This window comes from Squalius cephalus, assembly GCF_949319135.1.
Source record: "Squalius cephalus genome assembly, chromosome: 25".
Lineage (NCBI taxonomy): Eukaryota > Metazoa > Chordata > Actinopteri > Cypriniformes > Leuciscidae > Squalius > Squalius cephalus.
This window is the reverse complement of record NC_137146.1, coordinates 19,781,428-19,801,096: the sequence shown is the minus strand read 5'-3', so window position 1 is coordinate 19,801,096 and position 19,669 is coordinate 19,781,428. Positions and strand designations below refer to the sequence as shown.

Here is a 19,669-nt window from a genome sequence, read left to right as displayed (position 1 = left end):
ACAGACGCAAACCAACTCATCAGCAGCAGCAGCAACAAGACAAGTCAGTCTGGTCAGTCTATGAATGTACAACCATTGGAACACAGAAAAAACATTTTGGTGAATTACAGTATTTATTTATTTTTGCTAAAAACAATTCTGTACTGTACATACATGAAGGGACGTATTGGCAAAATTTAACCTGTACTAAGTCAATCTGGTCACCAGGGACGTATACAAACTTTGGAACATAAAAAAAAAAATAATGAAAAAAAAAATTGGTGAGTTACAGTCGTTGTAAGTGTCAGTTGTAAGTGGACGTCCAGTAGGTGACGTCCTTTACACGTGCATTTATAGTCCATCATGACCCTTTATGAAATCCTTATGAAATATGCAAAAGCAATTATGCTTACACCTTGGTTGATACTGCAATAATTAATTTAAGTGCCCCAAATAGTTTTTAAGAGGTTCTGAAAAGACATGCACTGACGTGCTTTACACATCAAAACTGTGCCACCGAGATGTTGTAACAAATCTCGCGATATTGCAAAATCCCACGATGTGATATATTATCTCGCGATAAAGCGATAACGCAGCCATTTTCCCGTTTTTCTACAACCACGAGTTGCAAGATTTGAGGGTGCATTGTTGTGTTGCCGAATTACAAAAAGTTGACAAATTACCAAAAATCGGCTGTTGGGTAAGTACATTTTTTATTATAAATGTGATATTATCTGCTTCAACAGAGTACCCGCCTTCAAGGAAGTTAACGCTTGTCAATGGAGAGAGGCTGTACAAATGAAATGTACGAGAGTCTGGTAGAACCAGGCAAATTTTTTCCGCCGGTGAGACCAAATTTTGTTATAGTTCGCGCTGGCGCGACCGCAACGTTTGCCCAGCAGCGAATGGTTAAAAAAAAAAAAAAAAAAAAAAAAAAAAAATTATTAAAGCGGAACGAAACTGTGCTACTAGTTTGTGCTTCACGGACCGTTTATTAGTTCGGACCATTTTGGATATTTCATGAGTCAGGAGGTGTTTTGCATAAATGTTAACATAATATCAAAACGTTTCTGTGATTTAGTCTGTTTATATCTTACACTACCAAAAAATTAACTATTTGTGCAGGTGAGGTAATGCACAATGAAAATAGGCAAGTATCAGGAAGGAGACTACCTGATTTCTCACCTATGGCCTCAGCTTTAAATGCTTAAGTAATGCTTTATGGCCGTGCCTTTTTGCATAATGAATATAAATCCTGTCTGTATGCAAAGAATGAATCTTCTGTTTTTGATAATATTTGGAATGTATTGTGAGTGTATTATTGTCACTTGGAGGGCAGTTTATGTGCTCTCTATATTAAGGCAGTTAATGGCTCAGGTTTGCTCTGTTACAAAGTTGCTCTCTAACCATACTCTAAGATTACCAATTTTGTAATCACTTCAGTGAAATTTTTAAAACGTGATTTTGTTTGTTGTTCTTGACGAAATTACATTAAGTTGCAATTTTTCTTTCAGGGTCACATAACAAACAGCCATCTGTCAGACGTAGAATTCGGGAATCCTTCTCCAGGCCATTTGGCAGAACCAAAGAGACATTGCATTTGTTTCTTGTTTAACCCTCTGGGGACCAAAAACGCGCCCGCGCGTTTTGCTCGTTTTTTTTTTTTAGCAATGAAAATAAACACTAAATGCTCTGTTAATTTTGATCTTTCATTTTCGTGTAATACATCAAACGATCCTGTTCAGTTTCTATTTTTTTTCTGTATACTCACAATAAAAATAAAGTGTTTTGCTTTTTGACAAATAAAGAAAAATTAACATGATGCGATTTCTGCCTTCTCACTGTCAGTAAACTCCCATTTGAAACGCGTTCGAAAATGATCTATAACTCCGCGAAAATTCAGTCAAACAGGCAAACAGACCCACGGGCATAAAGCTTGAGATCGCATCTGTTAAATGAAGTAACTTATATAAAAAACAAATATTCTCATCTTCTGTAATCTGTATAAAAAGAGAGCGACTCCAGTCGAGCTCATTACGAGCTAATTCACAGTAATGTGACCACTCCCCGGAGAGCGCGTGCTATTCAAACGCAAATTCTGAGAACTATTGAAGATCTGTGAAACGCCCACATCAGCTGTAAACAAAGCGCGTCGCGATCGAGTGAGGCATAATATAGCCTACCTTATGGAGAAAAGACTCCTCAGAACAGTGCTGATATGAGGAACAATATATCCTGATATGAGGAGCAGATCCCGCTGAGGAGTGAGGTAGGCTGTTTTCTTTTCTCAAGTGTGGAATAACGTTATGGAATAACGTTAGTGTAGGCCTATGCAAACCGCAAAAAGATGAATCGCATTTCTATAATATGACTCGCCTTTCTGTGAGATGAATGAAGGGTACATATTTGTAAAGACTGTTTAGCCTAAATATAAATCGCGCGTCTGTGTGTGAAAGAATAAACTGCTTTGCTATAGCCTACTGAGATGAGTAAAAATCGACTGGAATATGTTGAAATAAAATGTATTTGTATAAGCAACGTATTAAACTGCAAATTAGCATTTATATGCCCTAATATTTCATAAAAACAACGCTACAGTCAGTCACTTGTTGACTAGATTTGGGTACAGTTTTTAGGCTACTGTAAAATATACAGCCACATAAAATAAGCTTTTGTTTAGCAATTTCTGCTCATATCTAACGTTTTATATATATATATATATATATATATATATATATATATATATATATATATATATATATATATATATATATATATATTTGTCAAAAATAAAGTCATAGACTAAGATGTTAGATGTTCCAATGCGGCTATATTCAAACTAATGAATACATATGATAAAATGTAGGCCTATAATCTTTTTTCTTTTTCTTTTTTACAAAGAAAGAGTACACTTGAAATATTGTTGAAATTGTAATTATTGTTGTAATTGTAACATTTTTAATAAAATAGCAAAACATATTTACAAGAGAGATGTAAGCAAAATCTTAAATGGTCAATATAAGTCTTCTTCTAAATACATCCTTTGTCCTTGCATTGTGGCTCAGTCAGTGTCACACCTGAAAGGATGGCTCATTAGGCAGAGTCATTATGCAGAGTGGGTGTGAACTACTCCTCCCCCTCGCATATTGGCTTTCCAAGCAAAACCTGTTTTACACCATTTAAATCAATGTATTTTTTTTTTGTGAACGATAAAGCAAGACTATTTTCATATAATTTTGAAGCTAGAACTCAAAGGGACCACATCCATTGGTCAAAAGTCTTGTGGACACATATTTAATATGTGTTTTGTGGTCTTAATTCAGCAACTTTCATTTTTATTTTTTCCAATAACCACGCATAAACATTATTCTCTTAAAAATACAAACATCTACATACAAGTTGCTCGCATATTATGGTAGCCCTGTTTGTGCTATATATAGTGAATTTACACCTTTGTCATTAACATGTTTATAAATAACTGAAAAAAGCACAAATGTCAAGGCATGTCAGAACATCTCAAGGGCCCCAAAAACACCTTGGTCCCCAGAGGGTTAATGTCCTTCACAAAGGTGTGTGTGGTTTTTTTTTTTTTTTTTTTTTTTTTTAACCATATAGTTATGGTGTTTAATGATTAAGGTGTCCTTTCTTACCTTAAATATTTTTCACCCATTTGTTTTTAATGTCTATTGTCTCCAGTTCCAAATTCTGCATTATCATCCCAGTCCCAGAGGACACCCCATTGTACAGTATGTAAGAACGTTGCGATTTACATCTTATTTATACACAATATACCTTAAATACAAACATACATTTTTCTAAATAATTGTTCATACAGTTACAAATATAGAGCCTATAATGTCTGTCATTGCTCAAGAAAAAGCTAAAGTACAGCCAGCTAATTTCATAGTAACTGATGCAGTATTACACTGTAACATGTACATTTGAACAGCAGTCTTATTGCTTCACAATTTAAAATATGTAGACCAGGTGTAGCCAACCCTGGTCCTCGAGAGCCACTGCCCTGCTTGTTTTCCAACTATTCCTGCCCTTCCAGCTTCTGACTGACAACACACCTGATCCATTATTAGTCAGCAGGAAGTAGGGCAGGGATAGTTTGGAAACAAGCAGGAGAGGGGCTCTCAAGGACCAGGGTTGGCTACCTTGGATTTAGTCATTGTGAATGATTGTTATATGGCTACAATAGTTAGTTAAAATAAATAGTAAAATAGTAGTTCTAATAAAACAATATTGTTTACTGTTTTTATTTAACTACCCTCTTATTTAAGTTTGTGTGTGTTTTGTTTTCATTAACAGAATTTCCTAATGTTGTCTTGCCTCTTGACCGCTGCATTCGGGAGAGAGCACAGAAGTGAGGGTATGTCTTTTCCAGCCATGGGGTTGTCCTATTCAAAATTGAATTTACATTTTACAAATCTTTACATTTTGAAATGGGTGGCACCAGACCCTCAAGGAATGCTTACCCACATGTCAACTGAAAGTGAAAGTAAGAAATATATTTCTAATTATTGTGAACAATGTTTTGTAAGATACAATCAGAGATTGAATTGGTAAATATGGATGATGTTCAAAGACTGAGATGGCTGTGAAACACATGTGAAACATATAAATTAGCCAATTATCTTGAGAAAGCCTGGGAGAAGAGGAAAAAAGCTCTTTATTGAGATGTAGATGAGTATTTGTTTGTATATGCTGTGTGTGTGTATGTATATATTTGTATTCATGTATTTCTCCGAATGATTTGTATATGCGACTGGAAGATGTTTGCTAAATAAGTTTGTGGTGTCTTGTAATCCCATGTGAGATGGGCCAAATGTTTGGCATGACACAGAAATAAAATTTAACTAACTAACTATATTATGGTGTGTTTAAAACACTGGCTTATTTGGAGTTTGTTGTCAAACTTTGTTAGAAGTACAAGTATTTAACCAAGTATTGAATGATTATTGATACCATTGTTTTCGCTCGCTGTCAATTCAGTCTCCCCTGAATTGACCTTTACTTGGAATTGTTTTTTTAAGGTGAAGTAATCCTGTGTAATTTCTTTCACAGAATCATGTCAAATGAAGCAGATGAGGGAGTAGGATCCATTTGCAGTATTTCTTTATTACACAAACTCAGACTACACAAATGTAAACTCAGACTCAGGAAACAAGGCGCAGGAACAGAACAACCAGCAAACAAACATTAATGATTGACAAAGACTGAACTAGACACACAGGCTTAAATACAAGGGCAAACAAGCTAAACAAGATAACAAGGGGATGTGGCTAATAGGAAGCACCTGGGAAGACTAATAAACATAACTGGGAGCTGCTAAACATGAAACAAGACAGAAACACAGACCAGACTTATGACATAACCCCCCCTTAAGGAGCGAATTCCAGACCCTTCTCAGAATATAGTCCAGGGTGGTGGTGAAACGGAGGCATTCTTGGGGGAGGTGGGAGGGCCAGGTCAATGGAGCAAACTGTGTGGGCGACCAGGACCTTTGGGTGGCCATGGCAGAGACGACCAGAGCGGAGACGATCCTTTGGATGGCCATGGTGGAGACGACCCTTTGGGTGGCCATGGCACAGGAACAGACACCGGCTCAGGAACAGGAACAGACACCGGCTCGGCGGCGGCCATCTTGTCCGGAAACACAGGCTCAGCGGCAGCCATCTTGTCCGGAGACACAAGCTGTGTCCCAATGTGAAGGCTGCATCCTTCGAAGGACTGAAGACTTCAAAGATGCAGCCTATGCGTCCTCCGAAGGACGCACCATGTAGCCTCCGTAGGATTTCCTAATTGCGCAGCCAGGTGTTCCTGATTACCGCTCCTGGCGCCAAGCAAGGGTGCGAGAGTATGCTGCCATCCTGACAATTCATTTGATATGCTATGGAGCCAGAACTGGCTATTGTCATTTTTATGTTTTATATTTTACTGGAGGACATGGTATTAAGGATGTTTCAGGTCATACTTTCGGCTTAGCTGAAGATTCAAATGTTCATTTATATCTTACCTTGATGCGATTTTGTAGGCTAGTGTATTCTTTTTATTATGCACATAAATGGACCATGGTAATAAATATATTTACACAGGTTTTTAACCCCAATTGAATATAAAAAGTCCAGTGCGAATGTTACTCCCGCTCTTCATTTTATTTATTTTTATTTAACCTTTATTTATCCAGGTAAACTGTTTGAGAACCCCTTCTCATTTACAAACATGACCTGGCATCTTCATCGGCAGCTGTCAGTCACTGTTGCTAGGCGACAAGAACAATCGTCCGTAGGCTAGACCGGTCCGAGCGCTTCAGATGCGCCCTTTGAAATGGGACGGAGCTGGTGTTAGCAACAATTTGTTAATATTGTGACAATAAGCCTACATTTTGTTACTTTAATTTTCAAAATAACCAGTGGTGGTATGTAAGAAACTACATACTTCGTTAATACTCAAAGTAATTTTCCCACACGGGACAGCAACACTACAAAATTGTTATTTTACAATATGATGCATTGTTTTACATTAAACTACACAAAAGTATATAGTTTAAATGTATCAACCTTGAAAATATTCAGAAATAAAATGCAACATGCAGTAATAGAAATGCAAAACATCATAAAAATCCTGACAAGGTTTTTTTTCCTGCAGAATTCCTTTACTTTTACTCTTGATACCTTAAGTACATTAGAGTATGCAAGATAATGAAAAAAATAATAATAAAAAAATTGCTTAACTAAGGTTTGAAATATATGACTAGTAGTTTTTCCCCAATGTGGTATTAGTGGTTATTAAAAGTACTTTAGTGTAATAAAGTAACTCAATATTTATTCCATGAGTCAGCCCTGCAAACCTGTTGGTAGACAATTTAGTGGATAGAGAAAATATGCAGTCAAACACTCTGGAGACCATCCCAGATGAAGTCCCACCAGCAGGAGGCCTTACCAGGGTCATTGTGGAGCCCATCCCAGTTCAGCACACCAGGGTCTCCTGCTCAGCTGAATAAAAGTCTACATCATTTTTCTTATTTTATGTACTGTAAATTTAAATGTTAATGTTGATTTTGATATGTTTAACGTATGTTGTAAATAGTTGGGGGAAAAAAAGGTATAGAAGAATTTGTTTCATGTAGAAATTATGACTATCATTACAAAAATAAACAATGTCCAGAGCAATGAATTATCTTTTAATTACACATTTAAAGTTGCATAAAAATAAATAAATGTACAGATTTTTTTCCTTTTAAAAAATATAGGTGAAAAAAAAGTTCAACAAGAATATATATGTATATTTCTCAATAATTCGTTCAAGAAGAGAAAACAGCCTGTCCATCCTCTCCCTACTCTCCAGTGCTCTCCTCGCCTCTGCAGTCCCATGTCTTCTCTAATCAAGTCCAAAAACTCGTCCTCTCTGTCTCGCCTTCTTCGTGGTGCTGGTGCTGTTGCAGGTGCTGATGCTGGTGCAGGTGCTGATGCTGCCCCTGGCTCCTCCTCTTCTTGGTCACACACTGCTGAACTCGGCCCTGATCTGTCCTCGGGGATTGAGGCCATGAGGGCGGGGTTGGTGCAATGCCTCTGTCCCAACACCTCATCCATGAGGACAAACCAGGGCCAAGTTTCAGCAGTGGGTTTCCCACTCACACCCTCTCCTGTCCCAGGACACGTGCAATCTAAGGCAGAGCAAATTAACCATGGCTTGTTAACAACAACAGCACAATACAGCAGCACAATACATTTCAGCAAAGATGCGTGTATTAAATTCTTATATATATAAAATTATACCCATATAAAAATGGGTCTGGGGAATGTAACTCCCATACAGGCACAAAATAATATATGTGCCTGTATGGGAGTTACATTCCCCAGACCCATTTTTCCCTGAATTGTTCTAAAAAAGCAGAAAAGGGTACTTAACACAGGGGTGCAATCTTAAGTGCATTGTTAACACTGCAAAATATGACACATCAAGACATGCAAAATATGCTTAATATTTCTGTAGGCCTATAGTCAAATTTGGTTAAAAACCAAATTTGGGGGTTGGTTGTTTTAGGCTTTATAGGTTGAGTGATATTTCTTATAATACACAAGTGAGATAGACTAGTGCAAATATTACAAATAGGTCGTTAAACTAATAACTTTATTACCACAAGTTTTGGCTAAAACTACCTGACAAATGAAGCCATGCAATGATGACGAAGGAGTTAAGATGAAGTTTATAATAAACTTTAACTGTGGTTTCGCTAGCTATTTGAGTAAATGAAAACATAATACTTACATTTAAATGTGAATTTGCTGTCCACCGCCGATCTCTAGTCTCGGCCGCCGGCCTGTCGTCAACGGCGCGCAATGACTTATGGGGTAGGATAGGCCACTAAGTGTCCATTTATGTATCCTTTTCACGGGGAAACGAAGGGCGCATTTGGCGTCGCTTTTGAATCAGGGTAGCCTTCGTCGCGGCGCGATGACGCAACCGGCCTTCGAATACGGCCTTCGGAGGATGCAGAATTGAATTGGGACAGTCTTCATCGAGCCTCGGTGACGCAATCGGCCTTCAAATGCGACCTTCCAAGGATGCAGCCTTTGAATTGGGACATCCTTCGTCGCGCCGCTGTGATGCAATCGGCCTTCAAATGCGGCCAATCGGCCTTCAAATACGGCCTTCGGAGGATGCAGCCTTCACATTGGGACACGGACACAGCTACAGGCTCGGCGGCGGCCATCTCGTCCAGAGACACAGGCTCGGCAGACGTGACGTGAACAGGAACAAACACAGGCTCGGCGGCGGCCATCTCGTCCAGAGACACAGGCTCGGCAGACATGACGTGAACAGACACAGGCTCGGCGGCGGCCATCTTGTCCGGAAACACAGGCTCAGCGGCGGCCATCTCGTCCGGTGACACAGGCTCGGCAGACGTGATGTGAACAGGAACGAACACCGGCTCAGGAACAGACTCTGTTTCGCCCTCCGCAGCGGCCTCAGGGACAGCTTCCTCCGCAGCGGCCTCAGGGACAGCTTCCTCCGCAGCGGCAGAAAAAAATTGTCTCAGCGGGAAGAGATTCTAGACTGGCGGTTATGACGGGGTGGACCCAATGAGGCTCTGGCCTGACTGTGCTGGCGTGTGGTGTGAGTATTGGAGTTGCCAAAATCCTGATGGGCATGACATGAACTGGGACAGGTTTCGGGAATATTGTGAGTTTGCGAGGTTCCTCCTATGCAAAGCCCACAGTAAATGGTGAACCACTTAATAAAAGGGCAAAGCCAATATATTGCGGTAGCGTGTATTGCGGGGTATCATCAGACATGAGGAAATAAAGAAACCTATTAATTCCACGGCCAAACATATCCTTTAAGACAGTGTCCTTAAAGTTCACCCCATGGCAAAACTCACAAAAATCCCGCACATATTCCTCCATCGGGCGATTATCCTGGCGGAAGCGACATTCTGCTGGATCATGTTGTGGTCAATCCTTCTGTCACGGGTGGTTGAAGCAGATGAGGGAGTAGGATCCATTTGCAGTATTTCTTTATTACACAAACTCAGACTACACAAACGTAAACTCAGACTCAGGAAACAAGGCGCAGGAACAGAACAACCAGCAAACAAACATTAAGGATTGACAAAGACTGAACTAGACACACAGGCTTACATACAAGGGCAAACAAGCTAAACAAGATAACAAGGCCACACCCCCGCTAATAGGAAGCACCTGGGAAGACTAATAAACATTACTGGGAGCTGCTAAACATGAAACAAGATAGAAACACAGACTAGACTTTTAGTAATTATAGCACTCTTTTTTTGCTTTAGTTTAGTCCACAAATAATGTGTTGATGCACACGTGATTAAACGGTTTTATAGACGTTTAGGCTGACCGGACCGATTTTGGACCTTTTTAGAACCTTTGTCAAGTTCAGATGTGTAAGAATAGCCTAAATGATTGTCTTTCACGATGTTACACAATATGGGTGTGATTATTTTATATGCAGGATTATATATACACATACATTTGGCAGCAACACATCATATAAACATCCATGTTGGCTAGAACATGAGTATCTTTTAAATGCCGCAAATTAAAGTTTGGTGCTGCATCCAAAAAACTCAACACACAATTATTTTCATTAAAAATATAGTGAGACTAAATTATATTGTGTTGCCACTTTCTCTCCTATTGTGGTCTTTTATCTTAAAATTAGCTGATGATAAATAAAATGCAGCTATCCGTTGGTTTCGTTGACGTGAACTCTGTTAAATTTGCATAGGCCTACAGCTTGGGAATTGAAGAACTGTTTTATATTTATACTGCAGAGATACATTTATGTTGCCATGTGTAAATGGAACAGTTTTAACAAATAGCTATCTGATCAGCAAAAATGCATGGCGTGACCACATTGTGGAAGAGAACGTGTTTATTATTAATATATATATTAATAAAGTCTATCACATTGTGAACAAGAAGAAATGTACTCTCTTACACAAAGGGTCCCTCCAGGTTGTAGACAACTTTAATGTAGACATGGCTGACCATCCTTGGGTTTAGATTGTCCAGTTCCACACTGCCAAACATGCTGAGAAATAGACACTTGAAAATATGCTTTTATGTTTATAATGCATACTTAATGTCAAACGAAAAAGAATATTTTTCCACATGCAGTTTAGGGTGAAATGCAAACAATGTTTTATCTAGTCCAAAATGGTTTTCATTAAATAAATTGCATGATAATTATGTTATATATCACAGTATTAGTTCAGTGGTTCCCAATCCAGGTCCTGGGCCCGGTTGCATCTGCTGTGCGTATGTTAAAACTTAGCCTAGTTTTGATGTAAATGGGCACTAATTTACAACTTACACACTGCTCAATATTTTTGTGTTGCACCATTAAACTTAATTAAAATGTAACTACGTATAAACTAAATATTTGCGGAAGCCTCTGATCAGGAGTAAAGGTTGGAATAAAAAAACAGACTGACTGAACTATATCAATAAGCTCATGTTTTACCCGACAGACTACATTTCTTTATACATGTGCGGTAATGCTGACATTTAGATTCATTTACATTTCAAGAGAGATTATGTGAATACAATACTATTTTGTTAGCAGCTCTTCAACATTAACCTGTCAAAAACAGCGTGCCACTGTGTGTATGTCAAATAAAATCAGTCACAGTAAATAAATGTAATTTCTTATAATTTTTAATTTTTGTATCAGTATTTATTTCTTGATCTTTATTCATTGCAAATACAGTTTCTGAATGTTATGTATGCTTTATATAAATTCGGAGTGTCTATTTACACTAAGGGCAAATAGCCTGCCTTGTTGACAATGGCTATTTACACTAGCTCCGCCCATCAATGTCTGTTTGGTTGTATCAGTATTTATTTCTTGATCTTTATTAATTACAAATACAGTTTCTGAATGTTATTTATACTTTATATAAATTCGGAGTGTCTATCTACACTAAGTGCAAATAGCCTGCCTTGTTGGCAATGGCTATTTACACTAACTCCGCCCATCAATGTCTGTTTGGGCCAGAAAAAAAACCCAAAACTGACAACAGCCTGTCATCCGCAGTGGCGTAGGGAATAAGGCATGCAGCCACTCATCTATATAATGACTGGATAGTTCATGACTTTCTAAACTGCCAGCAGGCAGTGAAGCCACCGGAAGTGTTCGAGCGGCCATCTTACGATTCCCTACCAGCAGAGGGATCCAACGGCCGTTATACAGAGATTGGTAGCTCCGACGGCACTTTTAAGACGATCCGCTGTGCAGCATATAAGTGTAAAACGATGTTCACAAAAGGATGTAGAAAAACTGCCCACAGGTTATAATTCAAGCCCTGTAAGTAGTCATTTTTAAATGCACAATTGTTGCTATTCCCGTGTTGTTTACTCCGAGGAAAGAGTAATGCTTCTTCAACAAACAAAAAAACAACAAAACAAAAAAAAAAAAAAACAGTCAACAGTAGCCTATAATAAACCTCAGAGCAGAAATAATCACAATTACGTGTCCAATAGCGACACCATTTGAAAGCTTCAAAAGAGAGTCTGTCAAAAGAGAGTCTGCAGAGTCTGTTTACCGTTACTTACATTAACCCATACAATTTGTATTATGCATTTCCTGAACATGTACTTGCAAACTAATCAAACACTTTATTTGAACAAACTAATGATCTATAAAACACAATCAGTCTTCCGACCTTTTACTATCGTGTCAATTGATTTTGATATGCGCGAGGGAGAGAGAGCAAAACAGCGCTCGTGTTGTTTGAAGACGGCGAGGGTGCACGCGCGCAGCCTGGGCGCTCTCTCTCTCTCTGCTCGTTCTTATATGCGCCCAGTCCACTGATCTAAATAATTTGTTATGACGACTTATTTGTTCCCTCGTTTTAATAAATCGTGGACACGTTTAACTAATTTCATCCACTGTCGGCGCTGTGGTGAGGCATTCGAGGGCCGTGCCCCCCCTAGCGGTCATTGATGCTCCTCCTACCACAGGCCATGGCGTGGCCCAAAAAAATATCCCTTTTAGTTATTATTTTAATATTAAATGTACAAACTGTAACTTAAATTACATAAAATGAAATGAACGGGGAAAACGCATAATTTTGGTTGTTCATGACATGTTACTAGGCTTGGTCATCATTGGTCAATGCTTATTGGTCGCTGAGTAAACTTGTTACATTTGATTTTCAGCGCGCAAAATCCATTTCAAGTTGTTGTTTGAATCGAAAAGAACAGTTTGTCCGTCTATATCATAGACAGCAAGCGGCTAACTGTTAGCCTAATTATCGACAAAAAATGGATTTACGAAAATGGTTTAGTCCTCCTCAGCCTCTTCCATCAGCAGACTCTGACACTCCGGCCACCACCACAAGTACCACGGCTTGCTCCGGACAACCGCCAACAGACTTAACTAGTGCAGCCATAGAGCAACAATCTACAAGCCCTCCAAGTCAGTGGACAGCGGTTGATGATATCAGGACTGACAGGCCTGTCCAAATTGTGTTAAAACAATATCCTGTAACTGTTTACAGTGGTAAGGGGCGATCATTCGTTGATAAATGGTTTCACAACAGAGAGTGGTTGGAGTACAGTGTCAAGGCAGACTCAGCATCTTGTTTTTGCTGTCGGATGTTCAGCTTTACAAGAAAACCTGGAACATTGGATGCCTTTGCGAGTGTGGGCTATCGTAACTGGAAACATGCTATGGCCAAAGACCGTGGATTTCATCAGAGGTGGGTAGTAACGAAGTACATTTACTTCGTTACATTTACTTGAGTACTTTTTTAGAAAAATTGTACTTTTAAGAGTAGATTTGAATGTGGGTACTTTTTACTTTTACTCGAGTACATTTCTAATGAAAAAACTGTACTTTTACTTCGTTACATTGGGCGACGTTCCTCTCGTTACTTTATTTTAATGCAATATGTGTTGTTAAATGCGTAGTTTATTCCGAGCGCGCTGTATCTTTTTTCTGGACTTGAGCGATGCTCAATTCACAAATGAATGACTCTTTTGAGTCGATTCTGTTCAAAGACTTCATCAAACAAGTTGGCAGATCTGTCTAAATCGGTTCGCGAATCAGTTTGAATGAACTGTTCAGTTCCTGCACGCACTGAATCGTCTGAAGCGATTTCAATTCACACTGGACTCGGAGTCGTAACAGGAAGATTTAAGCACATCAAGAGTGTAGATGAAGTAGCAGTGGACCTACAGTACAGTCAAGTGAGAGCAAATCTTCAAATGCATCATATTTTTGCCAGCGATGAAGATCTTTATTAGTTGAACTTGAACATCTTCGTAAGCTGTCTGTGAATGAATGATTCCACAGGAGTCAGGACGATATATTCGATTTCATTTCACTCAGGTAATACATTTTACAACCAAACAGATTATTACGCCACGATTCTAGAAAGTATGACATTACCCGTTTTTTGGACATATACATTAATTTACATTAAATAAAGCTACCATTGTTCACAGTTTATGAACACCCGCCATCCCGCGGTAGTTTGTGTGTATCGTTGCGCAGTGGCGTGCGAACTCGACTTGAAAACGAATGCCTTTGCCTGCCGTAGACACAGTTAACCAGTTTAAACATGCTTGCAGAAATATACATTTGATTATATTTTGGAGAACAGTCAGAAGAAGATCCGTCGATGTACTTTTTTAAGTTTTTTTTTTTTTTTTTTTTTTTTTTGTGTGTTCAGATGTTCAGTAGCAGTCATGAGCGCGAGCACATGTGAAGAGTTTTTAACTCTTCTCTGTCAATACCTTTGAATGCAACACTCTGCAGATTCACTTTATTTCGACATTGTCTAATAATCCAAATGTAGTTGTATAAGTTACTATTATACAAACCAGAGGACAGGCAATGATTTTCGAGCTATACAGATGGCAGAAATCATGCTTACGTCTCTCTTCTGTTTTTGTTGCAAAGATAGCTGATAATAATAGTCATTTAAATAAACAAAATCTAAATAATATCATTTTATATATATGACGACTTCAGAGGCAAAAGCCTCTAAGTACCATCTGAAATTTTCTTCTAAAAGAGCATTTTTATCAAGCTTGTATGTTTATGTTCACACTTAAATGGCAATGAAAAGTAGCCTACCTATTAATTGTCATTAAAGTGAAATTACTGAACTTAAATATACAAGCTTGATAAAAATGATTGTTTTAGAAGAAAGTTTCAGATGGCACTCAGAGGCTTTTGCATCATGAAGTCTTCATATATATATATATATATAGGCTTATATGATCCGAAGTAACTAGTTACTCACTACTTGAGTAGTTTTTTCATTGGATACTTTTTTACTCTTACTCAAGTAACTATTAAGATTATTACTTTTACTTTTACTTTGAGTAAATATTTCTATAAGTACTTGTACTTTTACTTGAGTACAGTTTTTGGATACTCTACCCACCTCTGGATTTCATAAACATGAAACTTCGAAGGACCACATGTCCTTGCTATGTAATGTGGAACATTGGAAACTGAACTTCGGAGATTGTACTACATCACTATTGATTCAGTGGTTGGGGAACTAGAGCGTAGATTCAGCGAGCACAACTCACAACTGGCAAGTGCACTTGCAGCACTAAATCCAGAGGGCGATAACTTCCTTGATGTGAAAGCTGTGAAGCATATTCTCGACCTGTCACAATCGATTATGATTGACGCTGAGTTTGAAGTTGCTAAAGAGTTTTTAATGTCACAAAAGCAAGCAATACAGGGAGATTGGACCATACAGCACATCATCTCAACGTACCACAACCATCTGATTGCCGTGCCCAGTGTGCTGATTGCTTTCAAACATGCATTAACATTTGGCTCATCCACAACAGCAATGTGTGAGAATTCATTCTCCACTCTGAAAAATGTTTTTTCGGAACACAGACGCACAATGCTACACGAGAGAAAGGCCAGGTTGGTGCAGCTTGCATTCGAGAAAGACTTGACACGCAAATGCACAAGCGAATGGAAGGACACAGTACTTAGACGGTTCAGCAGCAACACTCGTCGCCTGCAACTCTTCTGAGGGTAAGTCGTTTGTTCATTTCACTTATTGAAGCCAGCCTGGCTTTCATGATACCTACTAAGCAGGTGAATTGTTGGTGAATGTTTGCTGGGTCTATCTGCATTTGTGTTTTATACTTGGCTGCCTCTAAGATATATGGGCTTATGTCATTTCTGCCTGGTGCATGGCTTGTCCAATAGGTTACTTGCTTCCCAAATGCATGCCTCAGTTATGTCAGCGGTCCTGTCCTGTTACTTGTTGTCCAGGGGTGTTTTTGATGATGGTGGAGGCTGGTGTTGTCTAATGTTTATAACCAGTGGTAGGCCTACTTAATGGTTTTCTGGAAGTGCATAAACTGTTGAGAGGTGGCAACAGTTGAAGACTGAACTGAAGATGGCGCCTGTGAGAGTGGCACGCCGTCGAACACTCCTTATTGTGTCCTATATTTGGCTAGTTTTATGTGCTCTTATACCTTTTAATTATGCTGAGTCTATTGTTTACGATCGTCAGACACTATTGGATATTCGCAGTTGCTGCATGGACGTTTTTGACGCAAAATTGGGAAATTTTGCAAACAAAACTTACAGGAGCACTCTAAGAGACATTCCAGATTTTCTTCGTCGCTGGCAAATGGATGTTACCCCGAGGAAATGTCGGAGAAGACGTGGGAAACGGAGCGGGAAAATGGTCAGTTTAAAGATCCATCTGCGAGCTGGTCTTCTACTCAACTCTACGTCTCGGCCACGGACCAAGGAGTTGATCGGCTTCGCGGTTCGGCATGTGCCGGTACCCTCATCTCGCTGGCTTACATACATTCAGACTGACTTCCCAGTTCCTCCCGATCCGCTGGCTCAACTTCTAGAGGAGTTTGATCAACGGATGATTATTCGACCTCGCCCGACGGGGGTAAACATTGCTAATCTTCGTCCCTTGAGGAAAGCTTCGGCTTCATACAGCACTCTACATTCTCCAAAAATGGCGCTGATCAACGCACATTCTTTGGTCAATAAGACATTTATTTTAAAGGATTTTATTTCATCCTACAACTTGGACTTCATGTTTATTACTGAAACCTGGATGAAGGTAGGAGATCTGAGCCCTTATTCAGAACTTGTTCCAATTGACTACTGTTTTTACAATTCTCCCCGTCCTGCTGTCAGGGGTGGAGGGTTAGCTGTCATTACTAAAGAAAGCTTTGGAGCACGCTGTCAAATGCTACCCTCCACTAACCCCACAAGTTTTGAAGTCCAGCTACTTTTGCTTGACTGGTCTCAACCTACTGTCATAGCTCTAATATATAGACCCCCACATTTGACGAAAAACTTTATTGAAGAATTCTCTGAGTTTGTAGGGGATCTAATCATTGCACATGATCGGATCCTACTCTTGGGAGATTTTAATGTTCATGTATGCTGTGCTTCGAACCATTTAGCGGCGGACTTCTTGAATATAATTGACTCTTTTAATCTGATACAATGGGTTAAAAAACCTACACACAATCAAGGCCACACGCTGGACTTAATACTATCTTTTGGTCTGTCTATAATTGATACTGAAGTGATTGAATCTCCGATTTCTGATCATTTTCCGATCATGTTTAAAATGTCTCTCCCCGCTATCCCTTGCAGAACTGTCTCTGACATTAAACAGGTCCGTATGTACCCACCTCGATTCTGCGAGGCTTTTACTGAACGCTACAATAGAAATATTTTCTCTTTGTCCCATGAGTTTTTATTATCTGATTTAGATGTTGAGCAGCATCTTGAATCTATAAACACTGTATGGTTGGAAACACTGAACGATGTTGCACCTTATAAGTCTCTAAAGCCGAAGCGTAAATCAGAGCCTTGGATAGATCATGACATTCGCGCCTTGAGACAATCATGTAGGAAAGCAGAAAGGAAATGGAAGAAAGACAAACTGCAAATATCTTTTAATATACTTAAAAACTGTTTGTTGATATACCAGAACGCTGTTAAGAAAGCCAAGTCTCTCTATTTTTCTAACTTGATTGAAAAACACCATCAAACTCCTAGAGTTCTCTTTTCGGTTATAGATTCAGTACTTAATCCCTCTGTACAGATTTCTAACAATGCGACCAATGCATTATGTGAAGATTTTTTTAATTATTTTGGGACCAAAATTACCAATCTTAGAGCTCAAATACAAGTGACTAAGGGTGAAATGATACTGCTAAAGAGTCCTTCGGCCTCTTGGACTACTTTTAACTCCATCTCCCTGCAATCTCTCAAAGAAGTAATTGCAAAGTTAAAAACCTCCCCTAGTCCCCATGACATTATACACCCCCGCTACTTAAAGCAATTAACTGATACTGTAGGATCAGGGCTTGTATCCCTACTTAATAGCTGTCTGAAAGCAGGGGTTATCCCTGAAATCTTAAAAATGGCCACAGTCACCCCTGTATTAATTGCAAAGTTAAAAACCTCCCCTAGTCCCCATGACATTATACACCCCCGCTACTTAAAGCAATTAACTGATACTGTAGGATCAGGGCTTGTATCCCTACTTAATAGCTGTCTGAAAGCAGGGGTTATCCCTGAAATCTTAAAAATGGCCACAGTCACCCCTGTATTAAAGAAACCTACACTGGATCCTTCTATTTTAGCAAATTTTCGGCCTGTTTCTGTTCTACCTTTCATCTCTAAGGTGATGGAAAAAATTGTCTCTCTGCAACTCCAATCGTTTTTAACTAACAATTACATCTATGAGACTTTCCAATCAGGTTTTAAAACACTGCATAGTACGGAAACAGCCCTTGTAAAAGTCCTAAATGACATTTTAATGGCTACTGACTCGGGAGATTCTGTCATTTTAGTTATGCTAGACCTGTCTTCAGCCTTTGACACCGTCGATTATGAAATTCTCATCTCTCGCTTGGAGTCCTATGTGGGGCTTGGAGGAACGGTCTTAAATTGGTTCAGATATTTTTTAACCAATAGAACTTTTTCGGTTAAAATAGGACATTTTAATTCATCATCACGCAAACTAACCTGTGGTGTACCGCAGGGGTCTGTTCTTGCACCTACTCTCTTCTCTCTCTATCTGCTTCCCTTGGGATCTATCTTTAGGAAACACAACGTTTCTTTCCACTGTTACGCTGATGATATGCAAATCTATCTGCCTCTGACCTCCGAAAAAGAGCATGCTCTTAGTTGTTTATCCGCGTGTCTGGACGACGTAAAATCGTGGCTCTCAAAAAATTTCCTTTTTTTAAATTCAGAGAAAACGGAAGTTATTGTCTTTAGCCCCTCCGAAACTAGTAGACAAAACTCACAAAATTTTGAGTTATTAAATCTGAGTACCTCATCCCAAGTGCGTAATCTGGGTGTGATGATCGATAACAGTCTGAAATTTGACAGGCAAATTGCCTCTGTAGTGGGCTCTAACTTTTTCTATCTACGCTCTCTCTCTAAAATTAAATCTTTTCTCTCTAACGCCTCTTTAGAGGTCGCTGTCCATGCCTTTATAACATCGAGGCTGGACTACTGCAACTCTTTATATTATGGTGTTGCTAAGACTCAAATTTCACGCCTACAAGTCGTTCAAAACGCAGCAGCGAGATTCCTGAAGGGATGTAAAAAGTTTGAGCATGTTACACCCCTTCTGAGATCCCTACATTGGTTACCTGTTCAGCATAGAATTGAATATAAAATTCTATTACTGGTCTACAAATCACTAAATAATCTTGCACCATTATACCTGTCGGACCTACTTCACCTATATACCCCTAAGTGAGGGCTTAGATCGGAAAACAAATTCCTCCTTCAGATTCCCAGAACCCGCTTGAAAAACAGGGGTAATAGAGCGTTTGAAGTGGCTGGCCCCACGCTGTGGAACAAACTCCCAATCCAAATCAAAATGGCTTCCATTTTATCTGAGTTTAAATCTGCTCTGAAAACTCATCTGTTTGATTCAGCTTTTATTATGTAATTGTCTTTTTGTATTTATTGATTACAAGTGATCATTGATTGTTTCATTGTGTATTTGATTGTAATTATTGTACAGCACTTTGGTCGGTTGTCAGCCGGTAGTAAATGTGCTCTATAAATAAACGGAACTTGAAGGTGGATAAACTATTTCTGACATGTCAGAGATGGGTAAACTGCATTTATTTGCGTTTAGCCTCCATGACAGCCC

The 19,669-nt window shown here is 39.1% G+C and overlaps 1 protein-coding gene across 1 annotated transcript in view; it reads right to left on the bottom strand.

The window, feature by feature from the left end:
- Nucleotides 1-19,669, bottom strand: part of LOC307153911 (ADP-ribosyl cyclase/cyclic ADP-ribose hydrolase 1) — a 479,938-nt gene that overhangs the window by 74,058 nt on the left and 386,211 nt on the right. Inside the window, exon 6 of the mRNA XM_079863707.1 lies at nucleotides 10,459-10,551. Within this exon, the coding sequence (XP_079719833.1) occupies nucleotides 10,459-10,551 (93 nt within the window). The remainder of the gene's footprint in view (nucleotides 1-10,458; nucleotides 10,552-19,669) is intronic.